The sequence below is a fragment of the Erinaceus europaeus genome, chromosome 1 (genome assembly GCF_950295315.1).
Source record: "Erinaceus europaeus chromosome 1, mEriEur2.1, whole genome shotgun sequence".
Lineage (NCBI taxonomy): Eukaryota > Metazoa > Chordata > Mammalia > Eulipotyphla > Erinaceidae > Erinaceus > Erinaceus europaeus.
This window is the reverse complement of record NC_080162.1, coordinates 24,363,393-24,386,123: the sequence shown is the minus strand read 5'-3', so window position 1 is coordinate 24,386,123 and position 22,731 is coordinate 24,363,393. Positions and strand designations below refer to the sequence as shown.

Below are 22,731 nucleotides of genomic sequence, written 5' to 3'. Positions count from 1 at the left end.
AATATAATTCCCACTAGGTCCTCTGCCATCCTGTTCCAGGACCTGAAGCCTCCTCCCAACCCACCCCAGTCTTTTACTTTGGTGCAATATACTAACTCCATTCCAAGTTCTGCTTAGTGTTTTCTCTTATGGTCTTGTTTTTCAACTTCTGCCTGTGAGTGAGATCATCCCATATGCATCTTTCTGTTTCTGACTTATTTCACTTAACATGATTTCTTCAAGCTCTATCCAAGATGAGCTGAAAACGGTGAATTCACCATTTTTAATAGCTGAGTAGTATTCCATTGTGGATATATACCACAACTTTCTCAGCCTCTAATCTGTTGTTGGACACTTAGGTTGCTTCCAGATTTTGACTATTACAAATTGTGCTGCTATGAACATAGATATATACACAAATTGTTTTGGATAGATGTGTTGGGTTCCTTAGGATATATCCCCAGGAGAATTTCAGGGTCATGGGGTAAGTCCATTTTTAGCCTTCTGAGAGTTCTCCAGACTGTTCTCTACAGATGTTGGACCAAATGACTTTCCCACAAAGGTTCCTTTGTGTGGGGATTGAACTGTCATGTGGAAAACTGAGAAATGTTACACATGTACAAACTATTGTATTTCACTGCTGACTGTAAACCATTAATCCTCCAATAAAGAAATTAAGGGGGAAAAAAAGGAAGTCTGTTCATATACCAGTCCTCTTTGTATACCTGCACAATTGTGGGTAAAATAGCTGGGGGTGGGGGAAGAGGAGAAATGATGATTTGAAAAAAAAATGCAATAGTGAAAAAACAAAAAACATTCTTCATGTAATCATCACTACTTCTTTAACCTCCCTCCACCAAAAAAAAAAAAAAAAAAGCTTTCTACTTGTACCTGAGGGTTCATTCAGCACTCTTTCCCTCAGAAACACAATAGCAGAACCAAACAGGCAGTTGAGTCTTATCATTCTGGAAGTACAGAAATCTGTCCAATAATTTAAAAGGCAAAGATAATTTAAATTTCTATTTTAAATAGGTTTTAGCCAAAAGACCATTCTTGCAGGATCTACTAATCCTAATATACTCAAAGTTGAGTCACCTTTTTAACAGTCTGGCAACCAAACTGCCCTGGTCTCAATTTAATTAGGATGGATGGCTACTTCTAATAACATATCTGGCCAGACTACATTTTGGGTACCTAACTAACATTTTCTTAATTTTGGCTTGTGTCTGCCTTGCTTTAGCTACAGTCCCTGGAAAGCATCCCATTTATTAGTGTTTCCCCTGCTGTCTCAGCACTTCTTGCACAGTAATAGCAAATCATTTCACGGAACAACCTGAATGAAGATCTCTACTGTGTATTCTGATTAAAAAAAAAAAATCTTCAAGCCGTTATCAAAGCTATCCTAAGTGAAAGACAGTCTGGGAAGAAAAAAACATTTATCTGTGAATATCTTTTTAAAATAACTACAAAGAATATGTAATGACAAATATGTATAAGATTTATTATTTTTAAAAAGGACTGGCAAAATAGCTCACTTGGATTCTGCATTTGCTTTGCCATGCATATGAGACCCAGGTTCAGTCTGGTCCTTTCTCTCTTTTTCTCCCCCCACCCCTTTTCTCTTTACTATACTCTCCTTCTCTCTCTCTCTCTCTCGTAAAGCCCTTCCCATGCAGTGAAGCCCTGGTGATTTAAAAAAAAATCTCATCAACTACCAGCCTCATAAAGAAATATCTCTCCTCACCTCACCAATGCATCCTGGAACCCCACAACCATAGAGCACTACCCCACTAGGGAAAGACAGAAACAGGCATGAGGCCTGTCAAGATCCATGTCCAAGAAGAGAAGCAATTATAAAAGAAGGACCTATAACCTTCTGCATCTCATAAAGGTCTTTGGTCCATACTCCCAGAGGGATAAAGAATAGGGAAGCTTCCAGTAGAGGTGACGGGATATGGAACTCTGATGGTGGGAACTGCCTGTCCCTGTTCAGGTGCCAGATGCTGGGCAAGCCTGAGGGTGTTTCTTCCCGGGCACATGCTCTCTGGGTTGGAGAGAACTCTTCTGGAGCCAACCTAGGCTGCTACCTACTCAGTGACACAGGAGAGGAACCAGGAACTCTCGTGGCTGAGCTGGAATGCAATGCCATGCTGGCTTTATTCATCTGCATTTATACTCTCCAGGAAGGAAGTGGTAGGGTGTAAAAAAAAGGGTGTGGCTAGGAGAGGGGGCGGAGCAAAAAGAGAGTTCGAACCAGTGGGATTAAACGGTGGAAAACAGGTGTGACTAGAAGAGGGAGTGGAGCGAAAAGAGAGTGCGAACCAGTGGGATTAAACCAGTGCCCTGCAGGTAGGGCGAGTTCAGGTAAAACAGTGATTATGTAAATAGACCAGTGTTAAGCAGGGGGGAGCTGGCGTACTACCCAACAGGGAACTGTATGGAATTGTACCCCTCTTATACCATTATCATATCAATCATTAAACCATTAGTAAAAATTATTTTTAAAAATAAGTAATAAATAAATGAAAAAAAGAGAGAGAAATACCTCTCCTCATTCAAAGACTTTGTTTTCTTTCGTTCCATAAGACCATGACATAATTTAGGAACAGTCTGTCTTTTCACTATATATAAAACACACACTTTTTATTTACAAAGTAAAAGTTCCAAATTGCAAATTCTTTCAAACATACAAAAAGAAACAGTGAAGTAATGTCACTAAGTTTCTACCTACAGCTTGTCCACACTTAAAAACTCTTGGGAATTTTATCAGAGTAAAACAAGCTTTTGCTGCTGCAGCTCAGTCCCCTGGGAGCTCCTTGGTTTACAGCAGATGCTGCTCTACATTTTACACAAGGCATGTTCATCTGTTTAAAAAAAAACTACTCTTTTCTCCCTTCCTTCTCTCAGGAAGTATAAAGGGTTTTCCCAAGAATATGGTAAACAGGGACATTCCATACCAAAAAAAGGAAAGTAGTGTTTTGGAAAGTCAAAACAACATTCTTAGCCTAACTTTAAAAATGACATAATACATTCCTCTTTTCTGTCCTCCCAAAATATTCATATAAAAAGCCTTTCCATCAACAGAATGGTTAAATGTGTTTAAGATCATGAAACATCACAAAGTAATTTTGAAAAAGGAATGAATCAGAAATACATTTCAACTACGGAAGTATTTTAAAGTATGATAGCACAAAAGAATTGCATAAGAATATATACGGTGTATCTTCTAAATAATATGTAAGACATGCTTATAAAACTACAGAAGGTGCATACACACACGTACAGCAAAAGCATAAATATAAACGTGGGAGTGTTGAACACCAAACTGGAGAAAATGCTACTTGAGAGAACCGAGAAAGGATACTTAGGGCAGCAGTGAATACACTTACAATGTTTAATTTCTTAAACTAAAGGAAACATATTATTCAACTTGTTTATTTGTAACTGTATTTTTTTTTTCCACCAAGGCTATCTCTGGAGCTCAATGCCTGAACAACAAATCCATCTCTCCTGGCTGTCATTTTATTTTATTTTTCTATCATTTTGTTTCTTTTATTGATAGGACACAGAAATTGAGATACAAGGAGACACAGAGAGGAGAGAGAAAAAGAGACACCTGCAGCATGCTCTCCTGCTCTACTGCTCCTGAAGCTTGCCCCCTGCAGGCAGGGCACAGGACTTACACCAGGATCCCCGGCTTCCACCAGGATCCCAGGCTTTCTGGGTTGCACCAACACACAGCCACCCTCAACTTGCTTTTTTAAAGAACCAAATATATATGTTTAAAATATCATTTTACTGGTTTACAGTGCAGTTATAGGCAAATGGGGATAACTTCTCATTTCCCTGTTATAAGTGTCTACATTTAAATACATATTAAAGACGTATGTTTTTTTCTTTCTTTCTTTTTTTTTCCTTTTTCATTGGGGCTTGGTGCATGCACTTGGGTGAATCCACTGCTCCTGGAGGCCATTTTTCCCACTATGTTGCCCTTGTTGTTGTTGTTATTGTTGACATTGTTGTTGTTGGATAGGACAGAGAGAAATGGAGAGAGGAGGGGAAGACAGAGATGGGGAGAGAAAAATAGACACCTGCAGACCTGCTTCACTGCTGGTGAAGTGACCCCCCTGCAGGTGGGGAGCCAGAGGTTCCAACTGGGATCCATGAGCTGGTCCTTGCACTTCATGCCACCTGCGCTTAACCAGCTGTGCTACCACCATGCCCCCAAGATTTATTTTTGAAACTGGAGAGAGAGCTTCACAAGACAGAGAGAAGGAAAACCAGAGCATCGTTTTATTCCATGCAGTATCAGGGTTGGAACTGAAAGCCTCAGGGATCCAAGTCCTGTGTTCTATCAACTGAATTATTTGCATTTACTAGTGAAAAAGAACCAGAGCATCCCTCTGGCATATGCAAGGACAGTGCTGGAACTCACATCTTCTGCATGTAAGTCTTATGCTCCACCTGCTGAATTACCTCCCCAACTGCTAATTCTATTCAGGTTTAAAGACATTACATACTTAATAATTTAAAAAGAAGGAACCTTACCCCTTCTAATGTTTAATGGCACGCGATGCAGTTCCCTTATGAAGGAACTCCACAGTACCCCCTCCCCCACCTTCCACCTCCCCTGGCGAAAATCCTGTAGCCATGGGATGCAGTGAGCTTCCCTGTGAACCTGCTCCTCTGTAGTTATCTAGTCTTTTCTTAGACTGGCTGTGATGTGACTTTCAACCCATAACTCAGGGTCTCAGCTTGCCTGCTATTTTTAATCTTCCCAAGAACATTCACTTTAGGCAAAATAATAATAATAAAATAAAAAATAAATCATCTATTACAGTCCCTTTCATACTAAAAGCTCGAACAATTACTTTTTAAAAATCACTATCTACTTAAAGTGCACCTGATTTTGTAGCTTTTAGTCAAGCTATGAACATGATCTTATTCTGAGTCAGACACCAGTGCAGAATGAGATATCAAAGTTTAAGAAATGCTAGCTAGGGCTGACTTTGCTATGGAGTGAGCCAGAATTCTAAAATTCTTTAATATGCTGTATTACAATTGTTTTGCCATTTCAACTGTGCTTAGACAACATTTTATTTTGAGGCTTAAGTCAATGATGAAAATGGAAAAAAATATAATTTTCCTTGGGTTCAAAACAAGAAAAAAATTAAGAAACTAAACTGAAATTGTTAACATGTATACATACAGTGAGTTATTTATACAAAATCATTACTCAAAACTTTTAACCTTCTCATTCCAATTCATTCAATCTGTCTTTTTAAAAATATTTCTTTTATATTTATTTATTTATTTATTTATTGTTAGAGACAGAAAGAAAGTGAGAGGGGGTAGGGAGACAGAGAGGGAAAGAGCTAGAGAGACACCTGCAGCCCTGCTTCATCACTCCTGAAGCTTTGCCCTGCGGGTGGGGGTCAGGGTCTTGAACCCAGATCTTTGTGCACTGTAATATTTGAACTTAACCAGGTGTGCAACAACCTGGTCCCCTACTCAATCTATCTTTAACTAGTTCTTTGGTGTATTCTTAAATTATATACTGTTTGTAAAGGAAAAATGAGGGAATTTTTGCATTTTTGGTTGGATGCAGGAAACTGAATTCAGGGTAGACCCTGAGAACTGAGCTACATTCTGGGCCTAGATTTTTTTTTTTTTTTCTTTATCACATCTGGCCATGTGCCACAATGCTGCTTTGTGGCAGCTAACAGAATTCTGGCAGTGCAAGATACTGGCTACAGTGGGGGCAGAATGGAAACACAGAATATTGGTTCCAAAATAAACATCCCAACACTTTGTCATCTTTGGAAATCTATCTGTAGGAAATCAGCAGCATTCTTCTCTTGTCTGCAGTGCGCAGCCCTTCACCCTTCCCTCCTCTCCCCGACTCAGTCCACATACTTGCCAGGTAGGTGACACTGTGTCAACTTCTAAATTACTTAGAAAAGCACTATCATCTTTTTCTGTTATGTTTTTCCTCAGTTTCTCATCTATCCCTACTTGTATCAGCATAATCTATGAACCTTGACGATTTTTAGATGTTGTTATCTATATGGTGTCCATCACTACAGTACTGAAGCCCAGAGAACTAGTGAACTACCAGGGTGCAATCTACAGAGTTGAAGAATTCAGACCCTGATCTCAAGGACCATTTAACTGACTCTCATTCACTCAATACTGACTGAGTATCTGTTCTTGACACTGGACAGGTTCAGTTCACAGTTTGGGTGAACAGCCTACTATGGGCAACTAACTATCTTGTTAAGGTTTCCACATTCAGACTTCCTGTAGTTTGATAGCCAAGGAGAAAGAAGAAGCATTTTCTGTTTCAAGCTGGTTAGCCACAACTCAGAATTAGCAAATTATTAGTAGACACATATTTTGAAGAGGTGTGAAATTGTACCCCAAAGACATATACAGTCTGGTAAACCAACATTACCTCAATTTTTACAAATATTAACCCAATAGTGCATTTCCATCACATTTTTAAAAACATTTCCCTACCCCCTCAACAGTTTGGGTGGGAGAAAAGAAGAAAGGTGGAACTTCAGGGATAGTCAACTGTTTACAGGGATTGCAGGGAGAACCGTTCACCAAGACATCAGAAGTGTGTAAATGTCTAAAAAAAAATAGAAGAGTATTTTTCTTTATGGTGAGCCCCTCACTCTAGTGAGAATAAGCAAATACACTTGGATTCATTACTTTTTTCTTTATTAATGATTTAATAGTGAGTAACAAGATTATAACAGGGATACAATTCCATACAACTGCCACTACCAGAGTTCCGTGTTCCATTCCTTCCCCCTCACCACTGGAAGCTTCCCTACTTCATACAAGACAACAAATGAAGTAATATAAAAATTAATCATAAAGTCTTATATAAAAATTATACACATCTTAACAACTAAACTAGTCTTTTAGGTTAACTTTATTAAACATCCTTATTCAACTGAAAAAATATTCACATCAAAGATGTTAAGTCACTTGCCCAAGTCAAACAGCAAGTTAATGAAGAACAGAGCAGAACTCAAATTCCTATTTCTATTATATCATATGGTTCCTAACACTCTTCAGTTACTTTGATGACTAGGAAGGTCAGGTGTACACGTGTGTACACACACACACTCACACACATACCACTTTTTACATTGCCACCAGAGTTATTGCTGGGGCTTGGTGTCTCCACAACTAGTCCAGTTGACAGCCACCAACTCCCTTCTGATAGAACAGAGAGGGGACACACACACACACACAGAGCGAGAGAGAGAGAGACGGACCAATGCCCCTTCATTTGATAGAACAGAGAGCAGAGAGGGGACACACACACACACACACACACACACACAGAGTGAGAGAGAGAGAGAGAGAGAGAGAGAGAGAGACGGACCAATGCCCCTTCGTTTGATAGAACAGAGAAGGCAGAGAGAGACAGAACTGCAGCACTAATCCACAGCTCGTGAAGCTTCCTTTCTGTAGGTAGATGACCAGCTCCTTGTACATGGTAAAATGTCTGCTCTACCAGGCTCACCACTATCTCACCATTTCTGTCTTAGAAAAAAATGTTAAAAATTCTGTGATGAATTTACTTCCATAAGATTTTTTAAAATTATTTATTAGTGAATTGTCAATATTTTACAAGACAAAATTTGGCTCCTATCCATGCATGGTGTGTGCTAATCACCGCACCCTCCTCCAAGACCTTGTGCCACGGCCACCATTGTTCTCAGAGTGTCCAAGAGACAGTTCAGGGCTGCATTGCTCACAATAGCCAAAACATGGAAGCAAGCTAAATGTCTACTGACTGGATAAAGAAGTTATGGGATTTGGTTTTCTTTATACGTGGAATATAAATGACCAGACCAGTGAAGTTGCTCCCATAAGATTTTGAAAAAATGACCAACAGTATGTTACAAATACAATCTCTTCTGGTAGAGGTGATAATTTGTCTAAAAACTGTCAAAGTTGTGATATTATAATTTGTCTAAAAATGTTATAGCTATCAAATATTTTTTGTATTAGAATATCTAGGAGCCCAGAGAACGGGCACATTAGCACACTTTAACACAGACGGCGCCAGGGAGGCCCAGGGATAGTACCGCAGAGGTGTGATGTCTCTTTTTCTCCTCCATCCAGATACTAACCAGGCCCAAGCTTGCTTGCTCAGCTTCCAAGATCAGGCACATTCCGGGTGTGATGGTTGAAGACTCTCCCTCTCTTTCATTCTCCAAAAAGAAAGAGTTTAAAAAGAAATTAGCCTTGGGGAGCTGTTCAGTGGTATCAAACATTTATGAGGTCCAGGGTTCATTCACTGGTACCACAAAAAAAAAAAAAAAAAGGAGTATAGTTTCTCATCAATTAAATGCTAGAAAATCACTGAAATAAAATGTTCCCACTATGTATTTTGATTGAGAACCCTCTCTAGAGAAATTGAGGTGGTAAAGCAGTATGAATCTCTGAATCTCAATCTCTCTCTCTCTCTCTCTCTCTCTCTCTCTCCCTCTCTGCTCAGATCTGGTTTACAGTAGTATTGGGGACTGAATCTGGGGCTTTGGAGTCTCAGTCATGAAAGCATTTAGCTATCTCCACCACAGAGTTTAAATATGGTACCAAAGAATGAATCTATCTCTCACATGCATGACACAGTTGAGCAGCCTCTCTAGTCCAACTGTTTAAGTCTATGTTCTTAGAAACAAAGACAGAATGAGAGGATAGAGATGTGGGAGAGAGAGAGAGACAGACAGGTGAAAAACCAAAACACCACTCTGCCGTCCACTCCCTTGGTGCTGTTTGCTGTGCTCCAGTGTGGTGTCGAGGACTGAACTCAGGGCCTCAGACATGGCAAGGCACTTACGTGCCCCACTGAGCTATCTCCTGGCCTCATATGTTTCTACTATGGAAAAAAAAAAAAAAAAGGTTGCTAAAATTTTACTAAGATTTCATATTTTCAAATGACTAGTTAAAAAAAAAAAGGCAGCAAGATAAGATCATCAAATGATACTCAACAGTTCCACTTAAACAAAATTAAAATCACAAAAATGGAAAGTCATAAGAAAATGAAATCAAAGAAAATTACACTAAAGTGTGTGATTAAAACATAAAGTGAGAGTTTCTGCTGTGGCTATTGTGAATAACAGAGCCACAAAGATAAGGGTGCATATATCCCTTCGAATTAGTGTTTGAGTGTCTGTTGGATACATGCCTAAGAGTGGTATCATAAGGAAATTCCATTTTTATTTGCTCAAGGACTTTCCATACAGTCTTCCAAATGCACCAGTTTGCATTCCCACCAGCAGTGTAGCAAGTTCCTTTTTCTCCCCAACAAAAAGATGGTATTGTGTCATTTGAGAGAAAATGGATGGAACTGAAAGTGACTATGCTTAGCAAAATAAGTAAAGAGATGAAAGACAACTACTGGATGGTGTCACTCAGATGTGGAATCTAGAGACTGGATACATATAAACTTGAATTAAAAAAAACAGAAGCAAGCAATTTTTTAAGTGATTTGATAATGATTTACAAAATTATGAAATAACAGAGGTAAGCAAACTGCTTCTAAGACTTGTGAGAACTTCAGTGGTTATCACTGGGAGGTGGGGGACGTAGCTCTTTGGTGGTGGGTATGGTGCAGAACTATACATTGTAATCTTACAGTCTTGGAGCACAGTGCTAATAACAAAAAAATATAAAGAGTTTACGCTGTGTGGAAGTGTGTGATACTCAAAGCACACTCTTTCAACAAAGATTTGCAGTGCAAATCTTCCAGACCCTGACAGTATAAAGAATGGAAGGAGAGGCAAGAATATGGGGATAAGATGGGCATCTTACTTGATATATAAATATTAAAATATTTTTAAATAAGTAAACCAAGTCAGTACAATTTAAAAGACAAAACAGACATGATGGGGAGGCAGTTAAGAACAGGACTTGCATGAGTTCTGAGTTCAATCCTGAACTCACTATCACCTAATATACAGGGTTCTGCTCTAGCCAGTCGGTTAGTCCACGGGTCCATTGATGTATCTCTTTCTCTCTCTCATAAAATAAATAAATCTTGGGACCAGGTGGTGGCACACCTGGTTGAGCACACATGCTACAATACGCAAGGACCCAGATTTCCACCTGCAGGGGGAAAGCTTTGCGAGTGGTGAAGCAGTGTTGCAGATGTCTCTCTCTCTCTCTTTCTCCCTCTCTATCACCCCATTGCCTCTCAATTTCTGGCCGTCTCTATTCAATAAAAATAAATAAAGATAATTTTTAAATAAAATAAATGAATCTTTAAAACAAAAAGGCACAAAAAAGACAAGAAAGAAGCATATTTATCATGATAGTATAAGAAATAAAGTCAAGAAGTAAAGTTTCCATACCTGAATAATAGTCTATTTTATTTTATTTATTTTATTTGGGGGTTAATGGTCTACAGTATAGTCTTAACACACAGGCACAACCCCTCGTCTCCCCTTGTGCGGAGAAGACACAACAGCATCCCAATGTCCCTTCATCCAGTCCCTTACACCCCTTCCCCACAGTCCTTTGCTTTGGTGCAATACGCCACTCCCCATCCAAGTTTCACCCTATGTGTTTGCCTCACAGTCCTTTGTTCTTAAGTTCAACCTATAAATGAGATCATTTGGTATTGCTCTTTGTCTTTCTGGCTTGTCTCACTCAACATGGCCATGATATTACAAAGGAGTAGATCTCATTTCTTAACAGCTGCTTAGTACTCCATTGTATATATGTATCACAACTTCCTTAGCCATTCGTCTTTGGGCATCTGGGTTGCTTCTGAGTCTGAGCTATTACAAATGTACTGCTATGAACCTTGGTGTGCATAGGTCTTTTGGAACAGGTGTTTTGTTTTTCCTGGGTAAATCCCTAGAAGAGGGATTGCTGGGTCATAAGGTAGGTCCATTTCTCAAGTTCTAGTGAATCTTCATACTGTTTTCCATAGTTTGGACCAACTTACTTCCCCATCAGCAATGTAGGAGAATCCCTCCCCTGCCCATCTCCACTCCCCATGGCCTCTCCAATGGTTTGTGTTTCTGCTCTTCTGAAGAAATTTGGTGGGAGCTTTATAAGGACTGCATTAAGTCTGCGTATGGCTCTAGGAAGAACAGACATTTTGATGATGTTAATCCTTCCAGTCCAGAAATGTCTTTCCATTTCTTTGTATCTTTTTATATTTCCTTGAGAAGTAAGTCAGACAGTCTTTTTAACTGAACTGCTTTCTATCTGACTCTAGGTGAGTGAGAATCCACATTTAATCACCAAATTCTATCAGTTCTACTTCCTTCAATCCCCTTCTCTCTATTTTTTTTCTAGCCCAATAGTGCTGTCGTAGCTCCAACATCTTTTGCTTGGTCCATTAAGATGCTCCTACTAGTCTCTGCCTTTCTAGTCCACTCCTCCCCAAATCAACCTTCACACTGCTGCCAGTGTGACCTACCTAAAATTGCAAACCTAATCACAGAACTACTCTATTTGAAATTCTTCAGACGCTCACCTACTGACTCACATTTTTCCAAACTGTAGCTAAGACTTTAAAATAAATTTAAGTGAGTCCCAACCATAATTTTTTTAATGAAAGAGAATAAATACCATGCACACATTACACATAGTAAAAACTGTTGTTTCATAAAACATGAGTACATAAAATTTACTTCTATTGTGGGTTGAATTTGAAAAAAAAAAAAAACTGATTCACAGGGTCAGGTGGTGGCATACCTGGTTAAATGTACACATTACAATATGCAAGGACGCAGGTTCAAGCCCCTAGTCCCCACCTGCAGGAAGAATACTTCAGGAGTGGTGAAGCAGTGCTGCAGGTGTCTCTCTCTGTCTCTCTCCATCTCTATGTGCCCCGATTCTCTCTCTCCAATAGTAAATAATTTTAAAAAATTAATTTAAAAAGCTGATACACATAGAAAGTTTCAACTCCTTCATAAGTCTAATCAAAGTCTGCTCTCTCATCTTAACAGGCTCAGAGGTGATTAAGAAACAGGCTCAGGGGTCAGGCGGTAGTGCACCAGGTTAAACGCACATGGCGCAAAGCAAGGACTGGCGTAAGGATCCCAGTTCGAGCCCCCGGCTCGCCACCAACAGGGGGTCGATTCACAGGTGGCGAAGCAGGTCTGCAGGTGTCTCTCTTTCTCTCCCCCCTCTGTCTTCCCCTCCTCTCTCCATTTCTCTCTGTCCTATCCAACAATGACGACATCAATAACAACAATGATAAAACAACAAAGGCAACAAAAGGGAAAAAATAGCCTCCAGGAGCAGAGGATTCATAATGCAGGGGCAGTGAGCCCCAGCAATAACCCTGGAGGCAAAAGAGAAAAAGAAAAAAGAAACAGGCTCTGAAGTCAGACTATGTCTGCATGTCATATTTTTCCCCTCTCCTCAGCCCTTGCTAGTTGTGTGATCCTGGATAAAACACTTAACTAGGAGAGTGTCACTTACCATCTGTGATACTGACAAATCATTTAAATAAACTGAGCTCAGTTTTACTATCTGTAACAAAAAAGAAGAGAATAACAGTTCCTACTAGTAGGGTGTCACAAGAACTAAGTGAGATCATCTACATAAAGTGTGCTTGGCACATGGTGCATTTGATAGATATTATTATTGGCCAACCTCTGGCTATTCTTGCCCATATCCTGGTCCTAGCAAACTGCAGGTGGTTTCTCAAACACCTCTTATTTCCTCATCTATTACGGGACATCCTGGAGCTGTCTGGAAGGTCAGCCATACCTTCCCAATTCTGTACACACTTTATTTCTACATATTTCAGCTCAACTGAGGCCTTACCTACGGAGCTTCCCCAGCCATCCTGGCTAGGTCTAAGAGCTCCAACTGAACCTCTGTAAGTTATTCCCACCCCATACACTCTCTTTTTATTTTATTACTGGGGGACTAATATTTTATAGTCAACCATAAATACAATAGTTTGTACATGCATAACATTTCCCAGTTTTCCATATAACAGTACAACCCCACCCTTTACATACAGTCAATTAGAATCTTGTTTGTTGATGTCTCCTAGTCAGATGATAAAAGTTAGGGATCTCTCTTTTCTAATACAGTATCTCACAAAGTAGGAGCTCAACAGATATTTTATGAATGACTACAGGTTATTTATTTAAACTGTCTTTATTTTCACATCTGTACAACAGAAGTAGTATTTTGCCTGAAAGATTAAGAAATACACTAGGCAAGTATACAGTGTCATAAAGTGTCTAATCCTGAAGCAGTGCTCAGTAATTACCAGGTTTACTAGCCTTTTTAGAATCTTTATATTACATAGATCCTTAGGAAATAATATCCTAGGGGTGATATCTAGACTATCTTAAAACCTTGTCAGTGACTGCCCAAAGAACAGGTTGGAGAAAGGGATTTAAGAAATGCAGTTAGTGGGAAGAATTTTCATATTTTGGAAGAAAAATGCAGCAGATGCTTTAAAAAGTTACATGGCTGAAGAAGATGAAAAGAAAGATCCAAGCTGGAACCTAGCTTTAATTCTAGTCAGACCTAGGTTTAAGTTGCAATCTAAAACAGGCTAAGGGTATGGCTCAACCTGCCAATGTCCAGCAGAGAAGCAATTACAGAAGCCAGAACTTCCACCTTCCATACCCCATAAAGAATTTTGGTCCATACTCCCAGTGGGGGAGAAATGATAGGGGAAGATGATCAGAGGGCTCTGAACTCCAATTCCATCAGGACCCAGAGAGAAGATGAAAAAGAGACATTTGGATGTAGGAATAGGTGTATGTATGACTTGGAAAGGAAGAGAAGATAGGACCATAGGGTAAAAAATGGGCAAATATATACAAATATGGACAAACAGTTGTAGAAATAATAGTTAACCCACATCTACAACCTTACGGTAACTTACAATGGAGGAATTGGGGATCAGAACTCTTCTGGTGGTAGTTGTACCTCTATTACCTTGTAATTTTGTACATCAATATTAAAATCACTAGTAATTCTTTTTTTAAGTTGCAACCTGAAACATTTGGTTTACCCTATCTCTGCATCCCTAGAATTAAAACAGCTTGTAATACTTTAGTGAGTTTCTTTCATCTTCAATTCCCTCATCAATAAAACTGGGGTACTTATGCTTCTCGTAGGGTTATGGTTACAATTAACTGAGGTAATACAATGCGCTTGAACCTTAGAAACTTTCTTCTATTTATCCTCTCACAATATACTCCTAAAGCTATAAAGGTCAACTAATTCCAGGTAATCTATTTTCCTACTGTTTGAAAACCTATCAGTTGCTAAATTAACTTTCTCTAAAGTTAAAATAGATATTACTACTCTTCTGTTTATGGGTCAATGATTCATGAAACCTATTAAAATTACTTTGCTTGAAGTCAACTTTCATTTTTACAGAAGCTGTCTCATTACCAGCATTTAGCAAAGGACAGTGAGATGGATAGTTTCATTTAACCTGTAGAGGGCAGGATTTGGGGGCAGGTGTCATTAAGCTTGATCTAAATCAAGCAGTAATTACTCAGACTGAGTATGAATATAAGAGCTTACTGGAAGAATCTGACCCCCAACTCACATTTTAAAAATGGTCTCAATCAGTTTAAACATGAAGCACAGATCTATGTGATTTCACAGGAAAACTGGTGAGTAGAAAAAAAAAAAAAAGCTCCAATGTGTGAGCCTCTTACAGTCCTGTAGCAACTTGTTGGGCTGCTGAAAAAGTCATTTCACTATTCTTATTTCCTTAATCCGAGGTCTTTACAAGCTCTAAATTCTATGATTCTTTTAAATTCTTATCTCCCATGATAGCATCTTAACTTTACAAAAAATATGTTATTCTAGTAATGTAAATATTAATGTTGAGTCATAACAGGGTGTTAAGCAGTCAAATACAGAATGGTGACTATCTCAAGATCTTATAGGGTAGGGTAATCTTTAATCTTGTCTTTAATCACAGGGGAAAAAACAGTGACTTTTAAGAAGACACACAAAACAACAAAGCTATAATATAAGAAATAAAAACATCTCAGTGGCTGCTAGAAGGTAATGGTGTCAGTATATAAGTTACTGCATTAGACCATGGCTATTCTGTACGTTCAACTTCAAACACCAGTGTCCCCTAACAAAAAGTTATTAATATTGAATTTACTGTCTTTGATATACCATCCTTGATGCTGCATTTTCTATTTAGATTTTTCTCTTGGAGTAGAGTTTCATAAAGAATAAAAGAGTCCCTTGGAACATCTGAAAGTTCAAATAATCACAATTTTTAAAATAAATTTAAATGTACTCATTCAAATGCTTTATAAGCAAGTGAGTTCTAAATAGATTTATCCAGAGCCTTCAAAAATGTCTATTATTTTTTAAATATTTTTTATCATTTATTTTCCCTTTTGTTGCCCTTGTTTTATTGTTGTTGTTGATGTCGTTGTTGTTGGATAGGACAGAAAGAAATGTAGAGAGGAGGGGAAGACACAGGGGGAGAGAAAGACAGACACCTGCAGATCTGCCTGTGAAACAAACTCCCTGCAGGCAGAGAGCCAGGGGCTCGAACCAGGATCCTTATGCCAGTCCTTGTGCTTCACGCCACGTGTGCTTAACCGCCCGACTCCCAAAAATGTCTACTATTATAATAGACTAAAACAGCAACAAATTTAATTTGTTTCAAATATATGGTTATAATAATCTGGGTATTTATCATACTTTTGTTGCCTCTGGGCAGAAAGCTAGTTCCACTATGAAGCTAATCCACTAGTACCAATTCTCTCCATCAGCTAACCATAAAGAAGCAGATCTATAACCACAGACAGCACCTGGCAATTCCCTAAACATGGTTACCCAAGCAACACGAAATTTTACATAAGTCAACCAATGAAGGTAAGGGAAACGTGGAGTTGAGGGAGCACATCTTTTCATTTGGAAGCAAGTAAGATGAGGCATATTCAATTAATTCTTCTCTGAGTATCATCTTTGCACCTAACACTGTGCTGGAATCTGTTAAGACATGAAAATAACAAGATACACATTACCTTCTTTGTCAGTGAAGGCACCAACACATGAAAGAACAAGACAAGTCAGTGTCAACTGGTGTCCTAAAAATAATACATCCTCCCATAATCCAGAGAAAACAGAATAGAACTATGAATTAAAAGCCAGAAACCATACTTGTTGAGATTCAGACTAAGACCTCTAAAATCCATCTCTGCTTAAAGGAATTTTAATCCCCAAAGTCATTAACCACAAACATAACTTAGCAAAATGCCTGTAAAGTGAGGGTGTTAGGTTCAGTGAAGATTAGTAGGTCAATCTCTAACCTGAAACAAACCTTAGGAGTTAGAGCAGTGGTTAAGACCAAACTGCAGAAACATTTAGACCAGATGTATGGAACACTGACTGGTTTAAGTGCAGTGGAGCATTTGTGTTAAATAACTTGCGGTCAGCAACTGGGCCCTGGCAAAGTAACTTGGGGTCAGACTACGTGGAACCCAATACAGAATGGGGACTTGCCTCCCGTCAGGCGACGCAACTCTCACTAAAACTTTCAGGTTGGCCAGGGAAATGGTATAACTGGTAGAGTGCAAGACTTGCACAGCTGAGGCTCCCGAAACCGCATGTATGAATCTGGGTATTCTCTCTCCATTTTCTATGTGAAACTGTCTCATATGAAATACACTTTAAAACATCTTTTAGGTTAAAGTGAAATTATTTCACTGCCAAAGAACTACAGTGTATAAAGAAGAGAAACCCACAAACTACTGGGAGCACAATGAAGGGCCTAATTAAGAGATTTAGTAATTCAGCATAGCCGTTAGTAACCAGGAAATGCCAACCGTCAGGCTGTCATAATCAGAGACGAGACAGTTTGTTTCAGCAAAGGACTCACACAGTTCAAAGTAGAAGGTAGTCCCCAAGCATCCTAAAAAGTAACAGCTAACTTCACTAAGCGCACAGAAGGGCATGCAACTAGCACGCTTTGTTAGTCTTACTGTATGTCACAAACTGAGAAGCAATGATAGCCTCTTCCCTGGGGGAGGGAATAAGCACACTAGATGGTGCTAAAAACAGAGTAAGTTCATCCCTACCTTAACTCCTAGTTTCTCAGCTGAATGATGTTTTAACTGGGGTGGTAAAGGGAGAGAGGTAGTTGTGATAACCTTACAATCACATCTATCTGCTGACTTTGTTTTTTTTTTTTTTTTTGCTTTGGACTTAATTCTCCAAGATTATGGGGTGAGGGGATGATGAATTTTAAAACAAGGGGTATCAGTTATGCTCCTCTGAATCTAATTTACTGAGCCTCCAATAACTGAGCAAGAGTGGCATAGGCAGGACTGACGACGTCGTCCAATGCAGAGTGTCATCTGCTGCGCGCGCACGCGCACACACACACAATCTCTTCTGTACAAGATTCAGTCTCAGTGTTTTTCAGGGACAAGAGAACAAGCAGTTTGTCCCCACATTTGCACAATGCATATGCCTAACAGGAACATTTATTTATCCAAGAGAATTCTTGCAAATTGTGAGTTTTTGAATAACGTATACTTCCCTCCTGTTACTGTGTTGCTATTGATATAATGCTGTAGCTCTTTCAGTAGATGTTTGATGTATTTAGATGGGCCCTCACTGGGTGCAGAGATGGTAATAATTGTGAAGTCATCTTGGCTGGCTGACCCTCTGAGCACTAAGTAATGTCTATCCCTGCCTTTTACTATTTTATTTACTTTAAAGTCTATTGTGTCAAATATGAGAATAGCTATTCCTGCCTTTTTTTCTTTCTTTCTTTCTTTCTTTTTTTTTTTTTTTGTGGTCCATTAGCTTGTATGATAGTTTTCCATCCTTTCACTTAGAGTCTGTGTTTGTCCAATACTTTCTGACAGTGGTTTTTCTAAGAGAACAGAATGGTGTAAAGGAGCTTACCTGATAATACCAAGAGCACAAAAATGAGACCAGACTGTCTGGGGTAAATGGAGTCCTAAAAGTGTTGCATATTAGCTGCATAACCTTGGCCAAATTTCTGCCCCCTTTTTCTGAACCACACTTTGTGGGCCTAATTTCCAGGTATAAAATGTCAAGAATTAACCAGATTGATTTCTTTTTGCCTCCATGTTTATTGCTGTGGTATGAATCCACTGCTCCTTTGGCCATTCTTTTTTTCTTTCTTTCTTTCTTTTTTGATAGAACAGAGAGAAATCGAGAGAGGAGGGGAAAACAGAGAGGGAGAGAGAAAGACAGAAGACACCTGCAGGCCCGTTTCACTGCTTGTGAAGCCACCTCCCCCCCCCCCCCCCCCCCGCAGGTGAAGAACCAGGGCCTCAGACAGGATCCTTGCGCTGAGCATCGTATTATGCACTCTTAATGTGGTGCACCACGGCCCCGCCCCAAGTTAACCAAATTTTTAAGTCATGTCCTTAACATTAAATCTTGCAAGGAATTATAGAATAACACATTGCTACATACATCAAGTCCGGAGAGTAATCATAGAAAAAGGAAAAAAAACAAACAAAACTGTTTACATATTCTAGATGAGCAAGTACAACTTTTTTCAAAATCTTACAATTAATTCTAAGTTAATTTACAAGTCACCATTCCCATGATAACACTTCTGTCCTTCAGAAATGACACTTCATTCTAATTGTGCTTTCAGCATATTACTTTTCACCTACCCCAGAATAGCACAGAAGAACTTTCATGAAGTACCCACACACTAAAGACACTCAAAAGCCTGACAGACTCACATAATAGGAAATACACAAGGCACAAATGTGAAAATGCTAAGTGAACACCACACCCAAACAGTCTGAAACTGTGCAAATTTGGGTCATGCATTATCAAAATACAGAAATAAAGATAGCTTGGGTAATCTGTAAATAAATTGAAGGAGAATAAAATCAGATTTGGAACTAGCCTTATGTTTTCAAAGAGAACAAAACATATAACTGGAGGCTATGAAACATGCAAATCTAAATTGAACTGTGGAAAGGCTCGGCTCTCACCCAAAAGCTTCAGCAAAGCAATATGTCAATGTGCCAGATAGGAAGAAGCACAATTTTCTCACAAAAGTGAGGAAAAGGCTCATACTTGTGACTAATAATAACAATGTCATCTTGCATTTACAGGGTGCTACTTCTTTTTGTGACTCTTTCAGATATTTAATTTTGTCCTGTCATCAGTACTGGGTTACCGCCTGAAAGCCTCTCAAGAGCAAGGTAATCAGAGCAAGACAGGTGGAAATATTTATTAAGGGCTGAAGGTACTAGTTTCACCAATCACAGTCTGCAGTGGTTCTCTCATTACCACACTATACAACTCAACCATGGGAATAAAACCTACACTCTGTCAGAGTTGGCTAGAGACCAAGACATATGGGTCTAGGAAATTCAAGGGAAGATACCCTGCTGTCTTGTTAGGTCAATAACTCCATGCCAAGTTGATCTCTTGAAATTGGGGGAGGGGGGCATCACACACACACACACTCTCTCTCTCTGTCTCTCTGTCTCTCTGTCTCTGTCTCTCTCTCTCTCTCTGCTGTTCAAACAGAAACTCCCTTTCACTGTCAGCCAATGAAATCCAACAATAGCTGGTTAATACAACCATCGAATCCCTGACTCGGTGAAGAACTTGTCATATTCGCCCCCCCCCCCCCGCCCCACCTGCTGCCCACCCTTCTTTCTGCAGGCACATGTGCACAAGCTTATAAAGCAACCTTCTAAAAAGACTACCGAGGACTTCTGAGGATCCGGGGAGCTTGCTTCCTGAAGCAATGCAGCATCCATCGTAAGGGTGCTGTCTCCCATGCCCACACACGGAGGGAGAAGTCGCAGGGAGGGATACAAAGTTTGATTTTTCTGCTCGTCCGTTCCCAGGGGGAGGGCGGGAGACGGCAGGGAGCGGCCCCACCGGGGTCCCGGGTTGCTCTCCGGAGACAGTTGCCAGCAGCATGGCCCCGCCACTCTCCTGACACACACAAGGAAGGCAGCCGCGGCAACTCAGGACACCCCAACCCGCCCGGAGGAGGAGGGCAGGGGGACAACTTGCACGGGTGTCAGTTCGGAAGCAAAGGGGCAGAGCTGTTCGGATAGAACGAGGGAGGGAAGCGACATCGGAGGCGGGTCAGTGAGAGGTGCAAGTCCCGTCCCTTCCCCGCCCTGGTGTCCCCGGTCCTGCGGGAACATCCCCGCCGTCGCCCCTCCTCCTCTCCGCTTCCTCCGCCCGCCCTCCCTCCTTCCCTGGTCGCCGCCGCAGGAGCCTGAAGGGCACGGCGGCTCCCCGGCGCCCGGCAACCTCGGCAGCCACCGGGAGTTGAGGGAACTCGCCCGCTGCCCCGGCGGCCTGCCTGCCGGCGACTCCCACACGCCAGCGCCGCCCCGCCCTCCCCGGAGCCGCCGGGCGCGCTCGCTCACCGTCCGGTGGTGCTGCTGCTGCTGCCGGTGGCGGCTAACTGCCAGCCCCGGGAAGCAGCCGGCAGTCAGCGCCCCGCAGCCGCCGGTTCCCCCGCCGCCGCCCCGGGAGCAGAGGAGCAGCAGAAGCGATCTACCTGCGGCGGCCGCCATCTCTCAACTGGAAACGGCGCCGACCCAGGCAGCGCGGCGGACGGCCGGGGCGGAGCTAAAACCCGCCACTCACAGGCGTCTGACCAATTGCCGCCCTCGACCGAGTTGATGAGGCGGGTTTTCTAAAAGGCCCAATCAACAGGCGGGAGAAGCATACTTGAGGCTGCCTGTCACTTCCAGAGTTACCTATTGTGGGACCTAGTCAATTACGGACAAATTCCAAGCAACTGGTAATCGGCATCTGAGTCCTTCAGAATAGCAACAATAAATAGCTTGTTTGATTTGGCTGTTCTTTACCAAGAATAGAGTTATGAAAAGTGTAACCAGGGAAATAGATACTGTGCAAAGCTTTGCACTTCAGGGTTCAAGTTTGTAAAACAGTCACCAAATTAATAACTCATTAACTAGGTATGCTGGAAATCTCAATGGCACGCCCGGAATTGTCATTCATAACTAATGGTATTTAGATATGTTGCAATTAACCCTACATCCTGCAATGATTTAATGACTGTGATATGTAGCAGAGTAGAGTAGAGAAGGAGCCCGGGAACCAGTACTGTCAGAGCGAATTCAGAGACCTGTATATATATCAAATACTCAGCTCATTTCAAAGCATCTTTATATTGACATTTTTACACTCTTTAGAAGCAACACCATTTTCTTACCATCTTTGATCTTGTGTACTCTATGAAAGCAGAACAAGTTGGTAATTTAATGAAAATTATATGAAAAGCCATTTTAGTGCATTTTCTTGATTTCATAATTTAACTAAACTATCAAATAGAATGCCATGCACTCTGGAAATAACTCCCATTATTATTTCCTGCACTGTCTGTTGAAAAAAAAACTACTTTCTACAAGAAAAAAATATATCATAATGAACTGTCATTGAACACCTCAACAAAAAGATTGAGGGCAGGGAAGCAATTACAGAAGCCAGACCTTCCACCTTCTGCAACCCACAATGACCCTGGGTCCATACTCCCAGAGGGATAGAGAATGGGAAAGCTATCAGGGGAGGGGAGGGGATACAGAGATCTGGTGGTGGGAATTGTGTGGAGTTGTACCCCTCCTATCCTACAGTTTTGTTAATGTCTCCTTTTTTAAAGAAATTAATAATTTTTTTTAAAAACTGAGGGTTTCTAAATTTACATAGAAGAGGATCCCCTTATCGTTTGTTTATTATTATGGTTAATTCTCATGCCTGGTTTTTTTTAATCTGGAGGAGATGCATGATAAGCAAAAAGGATTCTAAATTTTGGGAAATTATTTGTAGCTTTAGAAAATAAAGTTAAGGGGCTGGGTGGTGGCGCACCTGGTTGAGCACATGTATTACAATGTGCAAGGATCCGGGTTTGAGCCCCCGGTTCCCACCTGCAGGGGGAAAGCTTTACGAGTGGTGAAGCAGGACTGCAAGTGTCTGTCTGTCTCTCTCCCTCTCTATCACCCCCCTCCCTCTTGATTTCTGACTGTCTCTATCCAATAAATAAAGATAACAATACATAAAAAAATAACTGTTAAAAAAAAGAAAAGAAAGTTAAAATAAACAGAAACATAGTATTATTGTAACATCTGTGCTAATTCTTCAAGATTTGACTAAAATAGTATTTGGGGGCTATAGATAACTAAATAGTCAAGTGAAGGTTTTAATTTGTTTAGTCCTTCCACCCCACCCCAGAAAACATGATTGGCATCTCCAGGGAACATATTCATGCCAGTCATCTAAGAGGCATTTCTAAAGTCAACCCTGGAACCTGAGCTCAGAAATAAGTCCCCCACTCAACAGCTGCTCACTAATCTCTGTAGCTGAAAGGCTGTGACAGTCTACGGCCATCCCACTCTGAACACAACCGATCTAGGCTGAAAAGCTGTGACATTCCTGGAAAAACTTCAGTTGCAATCACTTTGCACATACCTATATCTATCCCATTGCATTTTACCTATTGGTCCATGTCATGCTATTTTTCCCTTTACCATGTCTTACTAGAATTCACAATGTCTTACTAGACTTAAATTATTTTTTCTTTTTCTTTGTGCTTTTATTAAATCCACCTTTGGTCAAGGTGGTGTTGTTTTTAAATGTTTATGTATTTATTTTGTTTGTTTATGGATAGAGAAAGAAATTGAGAATGAAAAAGAGGGTAGACGCACACACACACACACACACACACACACACAACACACACATATCTGCTGCACTGTT

At 40.4% G+C, this 22,731-nt stretch overlaps 1 protein-coding gene across 1 annotated transcript in view; it reads right to left on the bottom strand.

Moving 5' to 3' along the window:
- Positions 1-20,557, bottom strand: part of MCU (mitochondrial calcium uniporter) — a 179,307-nt gene extending 158,750 nt beyond the window's left edge. The window contains exon 1 of the mRNA XM_007539415.3: positions 20,379-20,557. Coding sequence (XP_007539477.1) covers positions 20,379-20,528 — 150 coding nt within the window. The 5' untranslated portion in view covers positions 20,529-20,557. The remainder of the gene's footprint in view (positions 1-20,378) is intronic.
- Between the last annotated feature and the right edge of the window lie 2,174 nt (positions 20,558-22,731).